This window comes from Polypterus senegalus, chromosome 4 (genome assembly GCF_016835505.1).
Source record: "Polypterus senegalus isolate Bchr_013 chromosome 4, ASM1683550v1, whole genome shotgun sequence".
Lineage (NCBI taxonomy): Eukaryota > Metazoa > Chordata > Cladistia > Polypteriformes > Polypteridae > Polypterus > Polypterus senegalus.
In genome coordinates, this window is record NC_053157.1 from 253,567,076 (window position 1) to 253,588,083 (window position 21,008).

At 41.5% G+C, this 21,008-nt stretch overlaps 1 protein-coding gene across 1 annotated transcript; it reads right to left on the reverse strand.

Moving 5' to 3' along the window:
• Positions 1-5,626: 5,626 nt before the first annotated feature.
• Positions 5,627-19,132, reverse strand: LOC120528509 (tripartite motif-containing protein 16-like). The gene is made up of 6 exons (XM_039752686.1): positions 18,525-19,132; positions 16,714-16,809; positions 15,482-15,715; positions 13,616-13,775; positions 11,281-11,346; positions 5,627-7,222 (listed from the first exon to the last, which is right to left on the reverse strand). Exons 1-6 carry the CDS (start codon positions 19,101-19,103, stop codon positions 6,681-6,683), a joined length of 1,677 nt encoding a protein of 558 aa, XP_039608620.1. The 5' UTR covers positions 19,104-19,132; the 3' UTR covers positions 5,627-6,680.
• Between the last annotated feature and the right edge of the window lie 1,876 nt (positions 19,133-21,008).

Below are 21,008 nucleotides of genomic sequence, written 5' to 3' on the forward strand. Positions count from 1 at the left end.
TCCATTCTTCCTGAAAAATGTAGAACACCCCTCATGGCCTCCTGTGAAATAATAGTTCTAATGGGCTTAAGGGGGTAGGTGTTTGAGGAGGTTAAAGAAACACTTTGTCCCAGGAGGTCCGCTCATCATGAGCCACATCTGGTATAAAGTCTGTTTAATTATAAGTTTCTCACGTAGCTATTTCATGATGCCAGCAGTAAAAGGGTTACCCTGGTCAGGGGATGAACACCACTGACAGGGCCTTAGCAACAGTCTGGGCATTAGCCTTTCGCAGTGTCCACTTTGGGACATCTTGCTGCATAATCAACTAGCACAAGTATATATTGATAATCATTCTTACTCTTGGGAAATGGACCAACAATGTCTAAACCAACTCTCTTGAAAGGGATGTCCAAAATAGGCATTGGTGAATGGGGAGCCCTTGGGGGTCTATGAGCAGAAACATCGTGACAATCAAGGCAAGAATTACAAAACTGCTCCATATCTCTACCCATATTCAACTAATAAAAGCACTTCGAAATGCAATCCCTCATCTTTACTATGCCAAGATGACCCCACCAAGACATTTGTGTGAGCAATTTTCAAAACCATCTCTCTGTGCCCATTTGGAATTATCAACTGCTCAATCAGTCCACCACCCAAAGTGACTGGAAATCACCCCATACAAGAAGCCATTCTTAATTAAAAAGTGCAGAGTTTTCAAACTAGGGCCTTCAATACAATACAGTTTATTTTTTGTATTGCCCAAAATCACACAAGTGGTGCCGCAATGGGCTTTAACAGACCCTGCCTCTTGATAGCCCCCCAGCCTTGACTCTCTAAGACGACAAAAAAAAATCCAAATTCCATCCAACCATCTATCCATTATCCAACCCGCTATATCCTAACTTCAGGGTCACGGGGGTCTGCTGGAGACAATCATAGCCAATACAGGGCGTAAGGCAGGAAACAAACCCCGGGAATGGTGCCAGCCCACCGCAGGCCCCTGTTTCTCATAGTAATAATCATCTGCAATATGGGCTTGTCCAAATGCAAAATATAAGCTGTAGCCGGTTTATTGCAACCATGTAAACACAGATTGTGTGTCACCTGCTGCTTTCCTAGCCAATGGTTCCCCCAAGCCTGAAGCAGCAGCCCATCTGAGGATACTGAAGGTGCAAGCGCCTGTTGCAAAGAGTCCTCCAACTGTCCCAGAAGTTCAGATGAGGGATTATCTCCATCCTCCCTGACCTAATCAAGTTCAGTTTCCAAGCTGGCTACCTGGTCAGCCTTATCAGCGGTAAGCCCCTCTGCTTCGACCAAAGATAAAGGTACTTTACAGGTGGACAAGACCTGCAGGAATAGGGCATTCCTCCTCCCAACTAAGAAAGGCCAGGGTGAAGAGTTAGAAACGGCAGTCCAAACTTTAAAGTTCCTTCCCTTATATTTCAGTGGGAGTAGTACAATATAATACTCTTTGACATCCCCATGAACACAGTGAATATTCACATGCTCTGTGCTTGTGCAGGGTATCTGCTGGAGCACATTGCGTCGGATGATTCAGAGATCACTACCAGAGTCCAACAGGGCCAGGGCCTCATGTTCAGCTAAACCAAGCAAGACCTTAAAGTTACCCTTTTCCAAGAACTTGGCCTGAAGCAGCAGACTTAGGTCAAGCCATTCTACAATGATTGAGCAGGTGGCAGCCCTAGCTAGATGTTCAGATTGGTCACAGCGAAACCATCTGTGGCTTTGGAATTCCCCATATGGCTTGTTTTGCATGGAGTGCTGGCCAAGGAGCTCATAGCCATAGGAAGATGGATTTATTGCTTCAGGAAATCAAAATCAGGGACTCCCTGGTCAGAAAGGGGCCAAAATAGCTGCCCAGGTGTCTCTGTCCCAGTGCATCAATGTGGTCGTGCATTCAAAACAGAATAGGAAACACTCTGGGTCATCTGAAGGAAACATCTTCACAAGAACATCTCTGGGTACATCTCAGAAAGTGGGAGTGCCTTCAGGGGCCTCATCTGGCTCCGGTTGAAGAGGAACATTCTGTTCTTGTTGGTGATCCATCTGTGCAAGACACCACTCCTGGTACCACTTGTGATGTGTGAGTCACAGAGTTGCTCAAGAGAGACAGAGGTGAGGCCAGGCTTCTGAAAAAATTAGCTTTATTGTCGTGAAGACAAGAACATTCTCAAAGCATTTATCCAAACAGGGGCCGTCACTTTAAACACACACAAAATACAAGCAGTGACGACATCATCCTGCATTATCTCCCTTCTCTGATCAAAAGAAAAGATAGCCTTCCTGCCCAAGAGAGGAGGCAGAAAGTGATTTTCATATTTTTTGTTTTTTCTTTATCATGTGTTGTGAAACAATGTGAGTAATTATACTGTGCTAGCTGTGTAAGCCTGCGCTGTAAAAAGCCCGGGGTCCTAGAAACTATTGAAATCGTCAGAAATAAAACTGACATGTAGAGATGTCCAGTAATCAAAAGGGAGTCTCTCTCCTAGGAGGTTTCATTTTGCCAATGTGCTCACCTCACTTCTACTGTATATTAGCAGCTAAGCGAGTGACTCTTCAGAGGTTTTGTTTTGCTGACGTGCTGGCCTTGCTTGTATATCCTCGGAGGAGGAGGCCTTACCCCCAACTCCACCTTTCACTTCCGGGCTGGACAGACAGACATACACACTTCCACGCATAGATGTTTATATATAAGTTGTGTGACATTTTTTCAATGATTACTTCATGGTTGTTTGTTGAAAACAGATGGAAATTTACCCCAGGGAACTCAGTTTCAGGAGTGCTGATAACAACAGCAGGAGAAAATTTGTGGAGGTAAAAAGGATCTGCAAATGCAGTTAAGTGTGTGCCAGAAGAGAGAGACAGCGGTTCATCACAGGGTACCAACGTTTAATGGCACCGCTTGTGGCAGTGATAGGGGGTCTTTTCTGTAAAAATATGAAATATAAGCAACATTTTCTGAATAGAAATTCAGAGTTGCAACAACGTGGACATTTGAAGTTCAGCAATTTAGGAAAAGTCAAGGAAGGACAGTAGCATGACAGCACACTGATGAATATTTTAAATATTTTAAAGCACAACACCAATTTGCATCAGCAATCACACGTTCTAGCATTAAATATCTCTGATGGTACACCACAGGAGTTTAGTTAAACAAAATATGTTACATCAGGTGTCATTATTTAAAACACCTATCCTGACTGCATATGTGATCATTTAATCACTTACTCAATTTAGACTCTTATTTATTTGCATTTATTTCAGTATTTCAGTTTCTGTTCAGATGTTTGTTTTACGCGGCGAGGTATACTTTCTGCACCTTTACTGCTGAGCTTTTCCATGTGTGATAAGGAGAGTGGCGACATGAAAATCATCTCATATTGCAGCTCTGTAAGTCATGTGACTGACCGCTTGTTATGGTGTATAAAATCTGTACATTTTGGTTTAATTTTCCATTATATTTTGTTCAAGAAAAGACAACAGATGAACTACATTTCGGACAAATCAAGGCATATCCTCTTCCCTTACACCTCACTTTTATAACAGTTGTTCATAGCATAGTGCTAAAATGGTTTTACAGCCTGGGAAAGGATGCTGAGCCAATACCTTAGGATGTTGATTACTTTATGGATGGACATCTGGGACAACAATTTGGATTACAGCCTGGGAAAGATGGACATGGTGATGTTTTAGGCACCATCAAAAAACTTTATTATCTGGGGAAAGACAGATTAAAGAGTTTGAGCAAAATTCATCAATCATATTGACAGCCAGCCAATCAGGTGCATGTGTTGTGAAACCGTGGCATGACATTTCATTTGAAAGCAACATCAGAAGAAGAGAAACAATGATGGAGGAAGAGCGATGTCAGAGAAGACACATGTGACCAGTTTTCATCAGCTCATCAGTTAACAGCATTTTCATGAACATTAATCGCTAAATCAAACACCACCCTGGGGCATTCATCCTTGTCATTTGTACATTTTTTTGTAAGCTTTTTCTAAAGACTATATACAGTATATCCAGACTTTCCAATCTACCTATTTTACATTATTCTTTGTTCCAGTGGTATTATTATTATTCTTGTAATAAATATCATGCTGCTTTTAACTTTCTATGCTTTGTCTTAATGTTTATAGAGTGATTGAAGTAATAAGGTAGATTTCAATGAGCACCTGGTGCAGCCGGAGATTTGCCATTACCTTTGTGCTGCGCAGTTTATTAAGGCTAAGGGTGAGAGCTCCACTCAACAGTAGGGAACAGGACATAAAGAAGGTATTCTTGGCTAATAAATGGCCTATAGTCGAGAGTGCTGAGTCTTTGTATGTTTTAATGTATTCATGTAGACCAACAGTAATATATAGGTCTGAGATATCACTTAAACATTGTATGTTGTTCGTGCTGATAATAAGTTAGACTCCTAAAGTGCTGAGAGAGTGACAGGCTGTGTTATTCCTAAAGCACTTGTGTGGTTTAAAGTGCTAGGGGTTAATAAGTGTGTGTGTGTGTCGTTCATGGGGCACTGTTGTGGTTAGGGTCTGTGTGTATGCGTATAGCTATGTATGTGTGTGTTCATCTTAAAGTGCAACAGTAGACCAACCCGATAATGAACTTGACCAGTACACTTACCTTTGAGGGAAAACAGGTAAAGGGTAAGTAGAGGGAAATACTACGATAATACACTGCTTTACCCTCTTGGGCTCTCATTCACGTTAAAAATGGATTTATGTTAGATATAATATCATTTAGGTGCTTCTGTTCAGGTGTTTTAATTCATGTGCTTATCTTTTAGTCTTATAAATCAACCTGACCTTTCCTTTGAATGTATTATGGGGAATGGTCAGCAGGTGTTCTTGACTAAAATCTAAAAGTCTCCATTCCTTGTGAATGTCTTGATTCTCATTTTCTGGTTTCATGCCTGTGTTTAAGAGTTTTAAGATTTCTTTTCATGCCTTTTGCTCGGACAATTCATTTTCCTTCTTTATATAAAGCTTTGTTTAATATGCAGCGTGGCTCTTCGAACTACTAAAGCAAACCCATGTGTGCTCATCACGAGGACATGAAGGACGTGAACTAAAATGGAATTCAATTATCAAAGACAGAGAAGGTGTCCAGAGTGCTCAGCAACTTTTAAATCAGATTCTGACCTAAATATGCCCACCATATTTGTGCTGTGCCCACACTGCTGACCGACATATCCATTACACAACTGCCTGTTGTTCAACCCTGATCTCCAGAAGCCTCCAATGTAAGCTTGAGAGGACTTCAACCAACACAACCATTCAGAAGGCAGGACGGCATGTCTGTCACCCTGCAGAATTTGAATGAAGTGTAACTGTCACGTGGACCAGAGTGATCAGAGAGACCAATGGCTTTATGAAGTCAAAGGCAGTGGGAGTTGACGTAATGGCTGAGGTGAAATAACAGAAGAGGGCAGAAGGGCTTAAGTCAGCAGTAAAGAGCTCATTGTGTGGTGGCCTGTCTTAAAGAATCAAATGCTAGTCATGCATCGGGACATGGACTTCATCAACAAAGAATAAAATCTGGGATCATGGGATGACCATAAGCATGTGAGGAGTTTAACAGGATGAAATCAGACAAGAAGAACCAAATTCAGCTTTCTTTATTTAAGTTGTGTCACAGCAGCACAGACGCACAAGTGGCCCACCCATCTGATTCAATCTGACTGTTTCACGAGGTTGTTGGTCTCTCCCTTTATCCCCTAACACTCTCCTCTATCGCCCTCACTCCTTTTTCACTTCATCCTCTTCCTTTTACCACCTCAGACTCCATGATGATGAACTCCCAGGAGCCACCTGCTGGCGAGGACTGTAATGAAGGGTGCAGGGACTGTCAGCCTTGGGCCTTCATTGAGTTCTTTACACAAAATAATGTCAGGTGTTACACCTTTCAGGAGTCCTGAGGAAATTGCACATTAATCCCAGGAATGTGTGTGTCAAGGGAAAGATAGAAGTGTTCACAAATACTAAATGTGAGTGACACTGAGGACCCTGACAGTGACAGTGAAGTCAGTCAACTGATTCATCTGGTCAGTGTTAGGTGATGGTGACAAATCAGTATGGCCAATGCCTGACTGACTAATGAGACCTTGTCTTCATACATTCACACTGAATTAATTCAAAAGTGACAGATCACATGAGTGACCAACAGAGGGGAAGAAAATGCCCAGTGAGGAGGCAGCACTATGGTCACTTCTGTCACTCTGTGCTCTCCTACATTTGCTCACTGGTCAATGGTCCTTGGTACCTTAGTGTCTATCATGCCTATCAGTACAGCTGTTCCAGCAGGACCACAGGTCTGTAATAACAGGTGACTTTCAGTGATGCGCAGGAGCCATAGCATTGTTAGGGTGTCAGCCTAAAGGACATGTGACCGCTTGTGGTCAGACTGGTATTTGTAGGTCTGAGGTGTCTCTGCGACACAACATGACACATTTATGATTGACTACTCAAAGATTAAATCACACACAAATATAATGGAGACTCTAAACGCTGCACTCGCCCTTCATTCTCATCCCCAAATTCAGCCAGAAGTGCAACCTAAACCACCACCTCCACCAAATCCATCATTTAAAATTAATTTTGACCGCAAACTACAAACACAAAGAGGACCTGCACTTGTAGAAACACTAAGTGAATGGCGGAGAGTACTGGTCAGTGGTCTCCTGGTGTCAGAGGGCAGATTGTTACACTACAGTCATAATCAAGCCCAATCCCTGGATAGAGGGGCTCAGTGAAGGAGGTGTTGAACCTGTGCAGGAGGGTCATTGTGTGTGAGATGCTATAAAAGGACAGAGAGCCATCAGGCCAGTCCAGATACACACCTATTCTGGGGCTGTAGGAGGCACTGATGGCCATCTGCTGGCTATCATGATACACAAAGTACTGGGAATTAAAACACTGCAAACACCAGGACTTGTTGTTGAAACCAAGGCTGCACTCCCGGCCCTCTCCTTTCCTGCTCAGTCCTGTATATGCGACTCCTATCAGCACGTTGTCTCCACTGCACTCCACCTCCCAGTAACAGCGAGTCCCAGTCAGAGCCTTTCTGCACAGAACTTGTGGCCAGCAGTCAAATCTGTCAAGATGATCACGATATTTGGCTTTTGTCCTCCCACATGTCACCTTCTTGTGTCCTTCAGACAGACGGAGGCGTCTGTGTGCCGTGTTGATGTCCAGTGTTAGGGGACAGAAGTCTGAAAGGAGAGAAAAGAAAACGAGTGAGGAAGTCTGGGAGTGTGTAACGGAACTGGGGGCGGAGCACAACACAGACAATTAACAAGATCCAATCAGGAGCTGCGCTGACCAGACACTAATAGTAAAGAGCTCATTTGATTGGACAGAATCTGTGGGGATTTAAAATAAAATTCTGGAATTATGATAAACACCATAAGGTCACTATCAATGTCAGAGTTCAAATGGACTGACCACACGGACCGCTGGCTTTATTAAAATGTCACTTTTTATTGTCACTGTCCACCTCTTTAATTTAAAATCAATCCACTGTCACACTTCATCATGAACTGATTTTCATTTCCTCACAATAAGTCCCTGATCCATGATCTCCTCCGTCCATTCCCAGTCTTTTGTTCTTCCATTTCCAGCGGCCTACTAAACGTTTAGGGGTCACACCCTGCAGGTCAGAGCTACACGGAGCACGAAATTAAAAAATAAAAATAAAATAAGAACTGACTGAGAATAAAATGTTTGTAATGAATTGACATAAACTTGTGACTGATGACTTGATGATTTACTGGGCAGCAAACAAGACGGCCATCGAGTGCTGAGAGACATGAAGTTCATGAAGAAAGTCGTCATGGAGTGAGCTGAAGCGACTCAGTCATTAAAGGAGTTGATTCATTCAGTAGACATTAATTTTAGAATGAAAAGACTTGGGTTCAGAATAATAAGAAATGTGAAAAAGAGGAACTGAACTGTGAATACTCGATTCAGGACAGCATGATGGCCAAGGGGTTGGAGCTGCGGCCTCACAGATTGAGCTTCACGACTTTGAATTTGGTGCCCAATGGTCGTCTTTGTCAGGTCAGCGTGTTCTCCTCGTGTCACTCCTGGTTTTCTTCACACAATCCACAGACGTGCATGTTGGGTGAATTGGTGGCTCTGAATTGGCCTTCTGTGGTTCTGAGCATCTGACTTAACACAATGCAGCTGAACTGGATTAAACCGGTTTGACAATGTTGTGTTAAAAATCACTTCAATATAAACCCACCACAGCCATGATGGTCCTCTGATTTGAATGAATCAGTCCATGAAGACAATCAGCCGCCACTCACTGAGTTACTGATGGAATTTTATTGAATGACACAAATCAGTAAACTTATAAAGTGGGCTGAGGACGAGTCAGGGGGGAAAATGTCTGACATTTTGAAAGTTTGTGTCCTGGAAACGAGCAGTCGGCTTACTGGTATTTCTGTTATTTCAGTAAAAGTTACAAATCACCATTTTTATTTTGTATCACAGACTATCTATCTATCTATCTATTATATAGTGCCTTTCCTCTATCTATCTATCTATCTATCTATCTATCTATCTATCTATCTATTAATTATATAGTGCCTTTCATATTTATGTCGTATTCTGTCTTTCTCGTTGCTCTATCCATCTCTCATATCAGTTTTTTCCAATCTCTTACAGTATGTAGTGACTTTAATATATCGATATTATGTCACCTATCACGTCTGTCTCTCTAATGTTTGTGTCACCAACATGCTCCCCCAGTAGTTTTTGTCCCTTTCCTCTTTTTAAAAAAGAATGCTAATTTTCTGTCAAATAAGTGTAAACTGAGCATAGTGATTGTCATCCGCCATTCTTTATTCCACAGAGCAGACTCTTTACTTTTCATTTCAGATGCACACAATAAAATAAATGGTAATGGCGTGAACACAATTATTAGGACCCTCACCTAATGTTCTCTAACCGACTGTTTTCAGGTGACACCTGCCATCAAGCACTTCCTGTGGCTCTGGATGAGACTTCTACTCCTCTCACTGCCCAGTCTTCTTGAGCTTTGATGGACTTCTTCTCCCCACTGTGACTTCCAGTTCTTCTCATGGATTTTGATTAAGATTCATTTCAGTGCACATGGCAGACACTTCACAACATTCTGATGAACTTTTGACCATATTAGGGTGGTCAATCTTGGATATTTTGGAGGACCCATGACCTGCACACAAGAGAGAGCATTGTGATGTTTGCTCCAGAATGTCTTGATGATCTTCTGATTTTACAATAATGAGCCTCCTCCATGCTTCATGTTTTTCTGCTGCTGTGACTCTCCATAAAGCTCTCATTTAGTTCCATCAGTCCAATAGATCTTCTCCAGCACACTGGTTTATCAACATGCATTTTTGATAAAATTTAATTTTTTATTTTATTTTTTTACATCTGTCTTTCAGAAATGGGGTGCTCTACCATGGAGCCCACTTTCATTCAGTGCTACTTGAAGCTGTTGTACCTTAATCTTGGTGGTCCTGAGAGATTCTTGGTTCTCCACCACTTCAACTATCCTTCTATTCAATTCTCCATCTGCAGCGACATCCAGGGAGTTTGGCTGTGGTCCACTGGAACTTAAACGTCTTGATTTAGCAACATGGCTACAGGAACAAGAAACTCTTTGGAGGTGGTCTTGTAGTCTTCACCTTGACCATGCCTGGCTGTGACCTATCCTCCTCTTCCCCAGTCCACATTCAGTGTGAGACACACAATGACATATCACACCTAAGTGAGGACTTTGCTCCTTTCTATTCAGCTGAGTGACTGGAGATCCCTGAGATTCTCATTAGAGGATTGTTTCTCATCTGGTGATGTCTTTTAACATCTAAGGCCTCCCAAATATTTTCCCTACCATCTTCTTTTGGTTTTATTCCTACAATATATTAAGCCATGAATAAAAAAACAAAGTGTTTGCTCTATGGAGAAAAGAATGGCGGATGCTGAGTGCTGTTGTCAGCTTCAATTTATTTCACATAAAAATTTGATTCTTTTTTAAATTAATCCTTTTGGCAGCATCTTTATATAAATAAACTGTATATGTATATCTGAATTGGAGTGGACATCATACTTTTTTATGTGAAGCACACTGAGCTGCTTTCATTGCATGTTGTGTGCTGCATAAAAAATATATATTATTATCAAAATTGTAAGGACTGGCTGAAGAAGAAAAGCAACAGAAAGCAGAAAACAGAAAACAAAAATAGAAAACAGCAGGAAAAAATAAGACAAAAGAAAAAGGAAAAAGAACAATGGAGGTACGAATTGTGTGAGAGGTGGATATGACGTAGTCGGCAGGATTTCATTTTTATTTTCTGTGAGGTCATTTGACACAGACAAAATACACAACGGGCAGTCGGAAAATCGAAAGTCCTCCTTATGAGAAGGATTTAGGAGTTGTAGTGGATGCTAAGCTATCAACTTCCCGACAGTGTTCAGAAGCCACTAAGAAGGCTAACAGAATGTCAGGTTATATAGCACGATCTGTGGAGTACAAGTCACAGGAGGTTATGCTCAACCTTTATAACACACTGGTGAGGCCTCATCTGGAGTCCTGTGTGCAGTTTGGGTCTCCAGGCTACAAAAAGGACATAGCAGCACTAGAAAAGGTCCAGAGAAGAGCGACTAGGCTGATTCCAGGTCTACAGGGGATGAGTTATGAGGAAAGATTAAAAGAGCTGAGCCTGCACAGTTTAAGGAAAAGAAGATTAAGAGGTGACATGATTGAAGTGTTTAAAATGATGAAGGGAATTAGTACAGTGGATCAAGACTGTGATTTTAAAATGAGTTCATCAAGAACACGGGGACACAGTGGGGACCTTGTGAAGGGTAAATTTCATGCAAACATTAGGAAATTTTACTTCATACAAAGAATGATAGACACTTGGAATAAGCAACCAAATAGTGTTGTAGACAATAAGACGTTAGGGACTTTCAAAACTCGACTTGATGTTATTTTAGAAGAAATAAGTGGACAGAACTGGCGAGCTTTGTTGGGCTGAATGGCCTGTTCTTGTCCAGAGTGTCCTAATGTTCTAATGATACTTAAGAGACTCAAGTCCAACAGACATCTTTGGGGCCTCCCTGACCTGAATCTCAATATCCCATAATGCACCAGACACAGGACCTCCGTCACTTTCAGCTCATCAGTCCCACCACACTCACATAATGTTTTCGTATCATAAGCCTGGCCTGAGATATTAAAAGTGAAATGATGATAAACTCCATGAATTGACAGACTCACATTGTAAAAACTCGTCTCTGCTCTGAGGTTCAGGAGACTGTAGGGTGAAGACTGGAGCTTCACGACCTGAAAATACAAAGAAAAGAAAAGAATGGAGAATGTTAAAGTGGGATGTTATAAAGTTAAATGCTTAAACAATTATTACAAATGCAGTGTAGTTGAATAAAACAACAGGACATGAAGATCAAGTTTGTGTACGGAGCCCACCAGTGTGTGGATGATGAAGTGAGTTTTATTTAATAATATTTTGATGTGCCACAGACACATGTGAGGGTCTTCTCTGTGGACTTGACCTCTGCTTTAGATACCAACATCTCAGAGCTCCATGATAAGAAACTGACTGAGTTCAGCCTGCCCAGTCCAATCCACCATTGGATCTCAGATCTTCTTCCAAGTAGTAATCAGTGTCGGTGCAGTTGGGCGCACACATGTCTGACCTGTTAACCTTCATCACCTCACTTTCTGTTTTCCTCTCCTGTGTTGTCAGTTGACCACAGCTCAGCAGTTCTGTTCATTACAGTCATTGTTAGGTTCCATTTATGTTCTTCAGTGCAGAACTCCTTGAGCTTACAGCTTTGTTTAAACACACAGTATCACGATAAGTAGACATTATATAGTTTATAATTTGTAAAGTCTGTTAATGTGTTTCACCTGCAAACTTGTTATGTGCACTCAGTGGGGTGTTCAGGTGGTCCTGAAGTGCTCAGGGTTCTAATGTACTCCTCGCATTTGTTTAGAAGGGGCCAGAATTGCCTCAGCAGCTCACATATTGTAGTCTTTCTAGTTTGGTGTCATTTTGCTTGACTTCTCACCACATCCATAATGGCTAACATGAAACAACACCCTCGTAATACCACCAAAACACAGAAACTAAAATGCTTTGATCAGTAAAACAATTTTTTTAATATCCGGTGGTGAAATGAGTCTGAGTATAGGACACCATGCTCACCGGCCACTTTATTAGGTACACCTTACTAGTGCCAGGTTGGACCCCCTTTTGCCTTCAGCAAATAACTGGGAACATTCCCCATGGATTTGGCTCCATATTCACATGACATCATGCAGTTTCTACAGATTTGTCAGCTGCACATCCATTAAAAGAATCTCCCGTTCCACCGCATCCTAATTGGATTGAGATCTGGTGACTGTGGAGGCCATTTGAATGCATTGGACTCGTTGTCATGTACAAGAGACAAGTTTGAGATGATTTGAGCTTTGTGACATGGTTCATTATCAGGCTGGAAGGAGCCATCAGAAAATGGGTACAAGCGGTCATAAAGTTATGGACACGGTCAGTAACAATACTGTCCCTTTTAAAGATCCTTCTCTGTAAACCCTAGAGAGTGTTGTGCGTGAATATCCAGGCAGCTCAACAGTTTCTGAAATACTCGCATCGGCCCGTCTGGCATCAACACCTATGCCACATTCAAAGTCACTTAAGTCCCCTTTCTGCCCCATTCTGATGCTCGGTTTGAACTTCAGCAGGTCGTCTTGACAACGTCTACAGGGTGAAATGCATTGAGCTGCTGCCATGTGATTGGCTGATTAGACATTGGCATTACCTAGCAGTTGAACAGGTGTACCTAATAAAGTGGCCAGTGAGCCTGTGGAAGCATGGCTGAAACGGATTAATGTGAATTTTAAAAAGGGAGCCCATCTGACAGAATGGAAAGGACAGAGAGGACAGCAGAAGTTCATTCAGATTTCATGATATGACAAAGCACTGAAGTTGATCTCAGTTCAATTTCATTTATGTCGTCACTGCTTTCAAGTTCACTTCATTTGTATGCTGAGCTGGCCTGCCAGTTTAACACAACTTCCTGTTCCTTATTTTATGTTGGTCGTCATGCAGAGCACATGAAAAGAATCACAATGTCAAATGAGAAAGAAGCTTTTAAGGGAATTAATAGAAAAAGCATCCTCTATATATATAAAGTAATAAACTGTCTGATGTCTGACATCTGTGCCAGGACATAATGTCATCAAGTGTCCACCAGAGGGCAGCAATGACACAAAATCACAAAAAGAGAAACTGAGATTCATAAATATACAACATGACCAAAACAGATAGACGTGCCATTGTACCATCAACCCTGTTTTAAAATGCTATGCATTACTTATCTTAAAAATTCAAGAACTCTGTGTAAAATGAGAGTGTGACATCACTAAACAGGTCTCTCACTGAAGAGACATTATAAGACATTCCTAACAGTAAAGGCTTAGAGACAAATATGTAAGAGCAGGCCTTCTTCATGTATCTCACTGTCCCTGTTACTGTCCAATTTGTCTTCTTAATGGACTTTAGCAATGAAAACAACATGAAGAGTCACAGTACCTGATGGAGTCCATGCCAGGATGTCCCACTGGCTGATCTTCTCCAGGCTCTTCTTCAGACCTGACAGCTCCTTTAGCAGGTCCTTAGAAGAAACATCAGCAGTGACGGTGAAGCTGAGCGAGTCTCCATCAGCAGGAAGGACACAGCAAGATGAGAAAGTCTGCATGAGGAGAGAAGAGGGGACAAGGAGAAATAAAAAGTAACATTAATAAGAAGGACCTCCTCTTAACTAAACATCAGTCTGGTGGACAGTCATCTTGGGTTTGGACAGAGAGGTTACTTTTCATTCAGTTATTATTTATTTATAAGAGAATGTTTCATTATAATGGACCATTAGGTGTCATTGGCCTTGAATTTCAAAAAGCTTTTCACACAGAAATCCACAAGAGTCGAGTCATCAGACTTTAGAAAAGTGGACTGAGGGGGCAACAGACAGGCAGGTGAAGAACTGACTTAGCAGACAAAACAAGGCATTGGGCTCTTAATGTACTGAGATGAAGTTAATTAGATAGATAGATAGATAGATAGATAGATAGATAGATAGATAGATAGATAGATAGATAGATAGATAGATAGAGTAATCTCTCGCTATATCACACTTGGACTTTTGTAGCTTCACTCTATCGCAGATTTTAAATGTAAGCATATCTAAATATATATCAAGGATTTTTCGCTGATTCGCGGATTTCTGCGGACAATGGATCTTTTAATTTATGCTACACGCTTCCTCAGTTTGTTTGCCCAGTTGATTTCATACAAGGGACACTATTGGCGGATGGCTTAGAAGCTACCCAATCATAGCATGTATTACATATTAACTAAAACTCCTCAATGCTATAAGATTTGATTCCCGCGCGGTGCTCGATTGTTTGCTCGTCTCTGCCTCTCTCTCACCCTCTCTGACGTTCTCTACCCCTGACGGAGGAGATGTGAGCAGAGGTGCTGTTTGCACAGAGGCTGTTTGCCTAGTGGATACGGACGCTCCTCTAAGAAATGCCGCTTTATCGCGGTGGTTCGTCATATTTAAAAGCACAAAAGCCACGTATTGATTTTTTGATGGTTTACTTTAATCTCTCTCTCTCTCTCTTTCTCTGACGTTCTCTGCGCCTGACGGAGGAGATGTGAGCAGAGGGCTGTTTGCACAGAGGCTGTTTGCTTAGAAGATACTGACGCTCTTCTAAAAATTGCGGTGCTTTGGAATACTTGAAAGGAAACGTATTGATTTTTTGATTGTTTGCTTTTCTTAGCTAGCGCTCTCTCTCTCTCTCACTCTGAAATTCTCTGCTCCTGATGTGCGCACTCCTTTGAAGAGTATATTTGCATTCTTTTAATTGTGAGAAAGAAGAAAGAAGATATCTGTCTTGTCATGGAGCACAGTTTAAACTTTTGATTAAAGGGTGTTATTTCATGTCTAGAGGGCTCTAATAATGTTAACAGTGTGGGAGAGTTTATAAGGGCTTAAAATATATAAAAATAACCTTACAAACATATGGTTTCTACTTTGCGGATTTTCATCTATCGCGGGGGGTTCTGGAGGAGGTGACATGACAGGAGTGTTTAAAGATACGAAGGAGTTGGTGTCGCCTTTTCTCAGATGGTGTCATTTAAAATGACTCTTACTAAGAATACATTTCATATAAATTTATTTCCTCAAACAAACAACTGCAGATTTACTTCACTATTATTCAGATAAAGACTGAGATTTGAGATTTTAGCATAAATTATGGAACTATTAGTCAAATATGACATTGGATTGAATAATCAGTTCTTGCCTTTTTTTAAAACTCCTCAGCTCTCTTGATTTTGAAGTCTCTCAGGTCCACACACTCCAGTCTGATCAGACTCCCTGTGAATTGTCACTCTCACCTGTAGGAAGTGGAGATGGTCCTTGGTCTCTGAAAGCTCCTTCAGCTCAGCTTCTCTCCTCTTCAGCTCCTCAATCTCCTTCTCCAGTTGCTCCATGACTCCTTCAGCCTTCTCTGTTTCTCTCTTTTCTTGTTCTTTGATCCTCTCAGTCAATTTCTTGTGGCTTTCCTCAATGCAGTGAATCAGATCAGTGAAGCTCTTCTCGTGTTCCCTCATCACTCTTTCCACAGAAAGCTGTTGGGTATGAAAAAAATAATGAATTGAGTCACCTAATTAAAAAAGAAACAGTCACAAGATACTTTTGTTAGTATGTTGATGTTGTAAAGGAGAGTTTGAATTAGTAGAAGGGTGGTAGGAGTATTCCCTGCCTGGTACTCCCTTGGCACTCTGGGTAGCAGCATCTTCTTAGGACACTCGCAGGTCTGAATGGAACATGCAGCCTTAATAAGCGGCACTGTAGGATCTATAAGAGCCATTGGCACAAGCTGCCAGGGGACAGCACTATAGACCTGTGAGGACCCTGGTAGTGTTAGACAGGGTGGTCTTTAAACAACAACATTTATTTATTTATATAGCACATTTTCATACAAAAAAATGTAGCTCAAAGTGCTTTCCAAAATGAATAGAAAAATAGAAGACACAATAAAAAATAAACATAAGTCAACATTAATTAACATAGAATAAGTAAGGTCCGATGGCCAGGGTGGACAGAAAAAACAAAACAAAAAAAAAACTCCAGAGGCTGGAGAAAAAAATAAAATCTGTAGGGGTTCCAGACCACGAGACCGCCCAGTCCTTCTCCTGGTCAAGAAGAAGAAGAAGAAGAATGGGTAATGGGGGAAAAACTGGTCTGATGTAATTTAATTGTGTTAAAATAAGAAATATGCATATATATATAAAGCTGGAATAAGAAAAGTCCATTAGGGAATGTTGTGTCGACTGATCCAACTCAGAACATCAGTGTCAACCTTCATCATGAGTTACTGTTAGGGGGAGTGAAGTCACCTTTACTGGAGGAATGAGAAACCTGAGGACATGAGGGTCTTGTGGTCTGAATTCCTAATGACTAAAACATGAAATGCTGTCAGCAGTGAAACACCATGAAGGACTCAATAAACCATCTTCTCTCCTTCTCCATCTACCGGTCCTCACACGTCATCACCACAAACTCCCACAACCTTTTTAGTTTTTCTCCTCTCTTTGAAATGAAGTATCGTCTTAATTCCACTCACCTTCATCTGGTCCATTGCCCTCCTCGTCTCCCTCAGTTTCTCCTTTTTCTCTTCAAGTCTCCTCCTAAGTTCACTCCGTGTCACCTCCAGCTGTTTCTGTTTGGACACACAAGAGGACACATGGGGGTCTTATCAGAATTCACTTCCACTTTCTGAGTTCTTAGTGTCATTCTGAGTGTCATTTGATTTAGGATATCAGAGCTTCACACAAAAACTGAAGAAACCTGCAAACCCAGGAGACCTCGGATGGCTAAGGACTGCAATTGTAGGACCAACAGGGCCACTGTGGAGTTGAGACTTGTGAGAACTTTGTCAAGTGTTTGGTCATTTTATGGAGTCAAGTGAGATAACTGAGGCCGAGAAGACACGAGTGAGTCTGAGGAGTTCAGGAAAAAGTAAAATCTGAAGAGGAGTTTAATGAGCTCAGAGAAATCTGACAAGAAATCAAATGAGCAACTACAGTAAATACTTACACACAACATTATACAGTTGCACTCAAAGTTATTCAAACTCCATTGCATATTAGATTTTTAAGCACTATTTACAAAATTCCAGCTGTTTGCAATAAACAAATCAAACAAGAACAATTTAAATAGCTCAACACAGCTAACAGTTTAAGTGGTTTCTCCACATTAAGCACAAAAAGACACTTTGAATGAATACTGCAGTGTCAAAATTATTGACTACCCTGAACAGAATCTCCCATAAGGGCAGATGAGGCAGGAAAAGTCAGAAAACATGGAAGCATTATAGAATTTTTAAAAGGCTGTAATGTGGATGAACAATGTCCGGTGTGGATCTGCGATAAAGCTCACCAGGTCAGTATGAAGACGTTTTTTTCAACACCTTTCCATATGAAGTCTTTTATCTCTGACTGCTTCTGGAAATGAACAGTTAAGGGTTCAATAGCAGCTACAAGAGGCATTGGTGATAATGGACATCCCTGTCTGGCTCCATATTCTAAACTGAGAGAGTCACAATGGATCTTTTTATACAAACCAATACTCGTGAACTACAGCACATTAACTTAATTGACACACAAGCGCAGATCCGCACACTTCAGCACACAAGTATCCTCATTCAACTCCATCAAAAGCTTCTTCATCATCTACACAAAACAGAACCTTTGAACACTCAGACACTTTAGGGTAACTAAATTCAATTGGACAGCTGCTGCTAATTTTAAAGTAGATGTTTATCTTTGGTGAACCTCATTAATCGACTTATTTAAAAAAATGTAAACTATAGGTAACATAAATATTCAAGAAATAAAAAGCACATCCTGCAGAGGTGTTGATAAAACAGATCTGACAAAACGTTCACAGCTTAATGGTGAATCACAAACTTGAAGACACCAGAGGAAATTAAGAGTAAGTGCATTTAAAACTGAACCCAGAAGCACTTTACACAAAAACCTGTGGGTCTCTGGACCAAACTAAAAGACATGGAGTTGAAGCAGAAACCTTGAGAACATTTAAGAAGAATCTGGATGAGATACCAGGGCAGCTTAGTTATTAGCTAAACAAACAGGCTTGATGGACTGAATGATCTCGTCTTGTTTGTCAGATTTTTATGTTCTGCTATTCATTTTCAGACCTTCTGGGCCATATTCCCTCTTCACAACTGAATTTATCCTCCTTTTATCTGACCTCATTATATGATGATCATGTAGTGTGGATGGTCGATTTTAATCTGCACATAAATGTGGAAATACAAACATTTAACAAATATTTTGCACAAATGCTGGAGTTGGTGGGGTTCTTTCCAAACTGTTAAAGGTCAGAGTACATTAAACACTAAACTCCACTCACCTGTTTTTCTTGTCTTTCCACCTCCAGCTCAACCTTTTCATGACCATCATGTTCAGTCACTCCACACATCAAGCAGATACACGTCTTGTCAGTTTTACAAAACATCTCCAGACTTTTCTGATGTTCCACACAGAGTTTCGCCTTGAGATCTCTATCTGGATCAGTCAGCTTGTGTCCCTTCCAGGCCGCTACTTCATAGTGAGGCAGCAGGTGAGTCTGACAGTAGGAGGCCATGCAGGTTAGACAGGACTTCACCGCTCTGAACTTCTTCCCAGTACAGAAGTCACACTCCACGTCTCCAGGGCCAGCATAATTCATAGATGGAGGAGGACTGAGTCCCGTGTTCTTTAATTTCTTGACGACTTCATTCAGCAGAGTGTTTCTGTTCAACTCAGGCCTTGTGGTGAAGGTGTGTCTGCACTGAGGACAGCTGCACTCTTGGCTCTGATCCCAGTAGTTGGTTAAGCACTTTATGCAGAAATTGTGACCACAGGGGATGGTGACGGGGTCAGTCAGGGGGTCCAGACACACTGAGCAGGTGAACTCGTCCTGTGATACAAACAGCTGGGCTTCAGCCATCGTCAGTCTGAGAAGAGGCAGTCAGAGAGAATCAGTCAGACAAACAAGTAAGTGACTTGTGAAGAAACGAAAGTGAAATTTTGTCTCTGCTCAGTGAGGAGGAGGAAGAGGAGGAGATTTAAAGAGAAAGCTGAGAGCTGACAGAGAGAACATCTGAGGAGAAACTTAGGATCAAGTGAGATTTAATCAAACCACACAGCAAAATCAAACTTACAGAGTTAATTTTAACACTTCTTCAGAGTTTATATAGGTCCACACCAAATTGGGTTCAATTTACACTTTGTGTAGTCTTATTGATTAGTGAGACATTAAAGTCGATCGCTCAGTGGGTGGTGGAAACTTAAAGCCGACCATCTCTTAGTAATTCAGCTGAACACGGAAAGCGCAGAAGCACCTATAAAAACGGCGAAGATGACTTCAACACTTAACGTAAGTTTTATCTGCTCTCTGCCCATCGAGGGCACGTTTATATGTTGTGTGTCCTGCAGTATGTACAGTTCAGGTTTTCTGGCCAACAGTGTAGACAGTTTCAACTGCTGAAAGTGTTTAGTTAATTTAGAGTTGGTCGGGAAAATACGCGAATTGGAGGACCGCGTTAGGAATCTGATAGCGATTAGGCAAACCGAAAATTGGATCGACTCGGTTTGTTTAGACAATTCGGCTACTTCTGATTCGGCTTCAGTCTCTCCTGGTCCCACTGTAGTCAGAGCTCGGCCGAAATCAGCAGCACCAATTCAGCCACTCGGCGAGTGGGTAACAGTAAGACGGGGGTCTAAGAATCCAAAATTTAGCCCCCCAGCACCCAGGTCACCAATTTGAACCCAGAACAGATTCTCAGCACTCCGCAACACGCCTGTGGAAACTGAGAATAAGAAAGTGCTCATAATTGGCAATTCCATAGTGCGGAATGTTAGAATTCCAAACTCTGTTAAACCAGCAGTTAATGTTAAATGCCTCGCAGAGGCCAAGATTTCTGGCATAGAGGCCGCATTGGACCGTGTCATAGAAGATGGAGTATCTACCTTACTGCTACATGTCGGCACTAATGATATTTATTTACAGCAATCTGAGGTATTAAAGCGGAACTTCATCTCTCTATGCACCAAAGCTAAAACAAAATGTCGGAATTTAATTGTATCTGGTCCCTTACCAAGATTGTATAGAGGGGATGTGATTTATAGCAGATTGCATTCCCTTCACTGCTGGCTAGAAACCTCATGTATAAATGGTGTGTACGCACAGAAATGTTGCGTAAGAAATTTTCCACGTTCAAATCGTGATGTATAAAACCTACACTTGGCGTAAAGCCACGCACTTTTCCACAGTATCTCATACCTTGTCGTACGCAAGTTCTCCGCTCGGTTTTGCAGACTGGCAGCACCCAGCGTCAAAGCAGTGCTACTGTTCTTGTGTGGTTACACCTTATTTTCTTGACACGTGTTTGTAAATACACTGAAACTAACCACATATTGTTTATTATTGTAACGCATCTGATTGTAATTAACTTGTAACAATATAATGGTCCAGGGAATAGCCATAGTATTCCAAATACCAGAACTGCTTTAGCGTTGTTACTCTCACTGCACCTTCTTCTTTCAGCTCCTCCCGTTAGGAGTTGCCACAGCGGATCATCTTTTTCCATATTACTCTCACTGCACCACTCGGAGTATTTATATCACTGTATCTGAGTGTGAATCACAGCAGCAGCTGATCGGAAAGAGAATTATCAGTACACAGCTTTAAGGACACGCTGTCTCAGCCACTGCAAAATGTTTCAAAGCCTTTCCTGTACGGACCTCGCGGTTCAGAAACAGTTTAATCCCAAGAACTTTAAATGCACTCAATCATTGCTCCTTGTAGAACTGTTAGGACTTATAAGTACAATTACCTCACTGTAAACTTGTA

Excerpts from the sequence above, each read along its gene's own strand:
- LOC120528509 (XM_039752686.1), bottom strand. The coding sequence starts at position 19,103 with ATGGCTGAAGCCCAGCTGTTTGTATCACAGGACGAGTTCACCTGCTCA. Across the intron at positions 11,347-13,615 it reads CCTGGCATGGACTCCATCAG|GTCGTGAAGCTCCAGTCTTC; the intron begins GTACTGTGACTC and ends TTGTATTTTCAG. Across the intron at positions 7,223-11,280 it reads CAGAGACGAGTTTTTACAAT|ACTTCTGTCCCCTAACACTG; the intron begins GTGAGTCTGTCA and ends CTCTCCTTTCAG.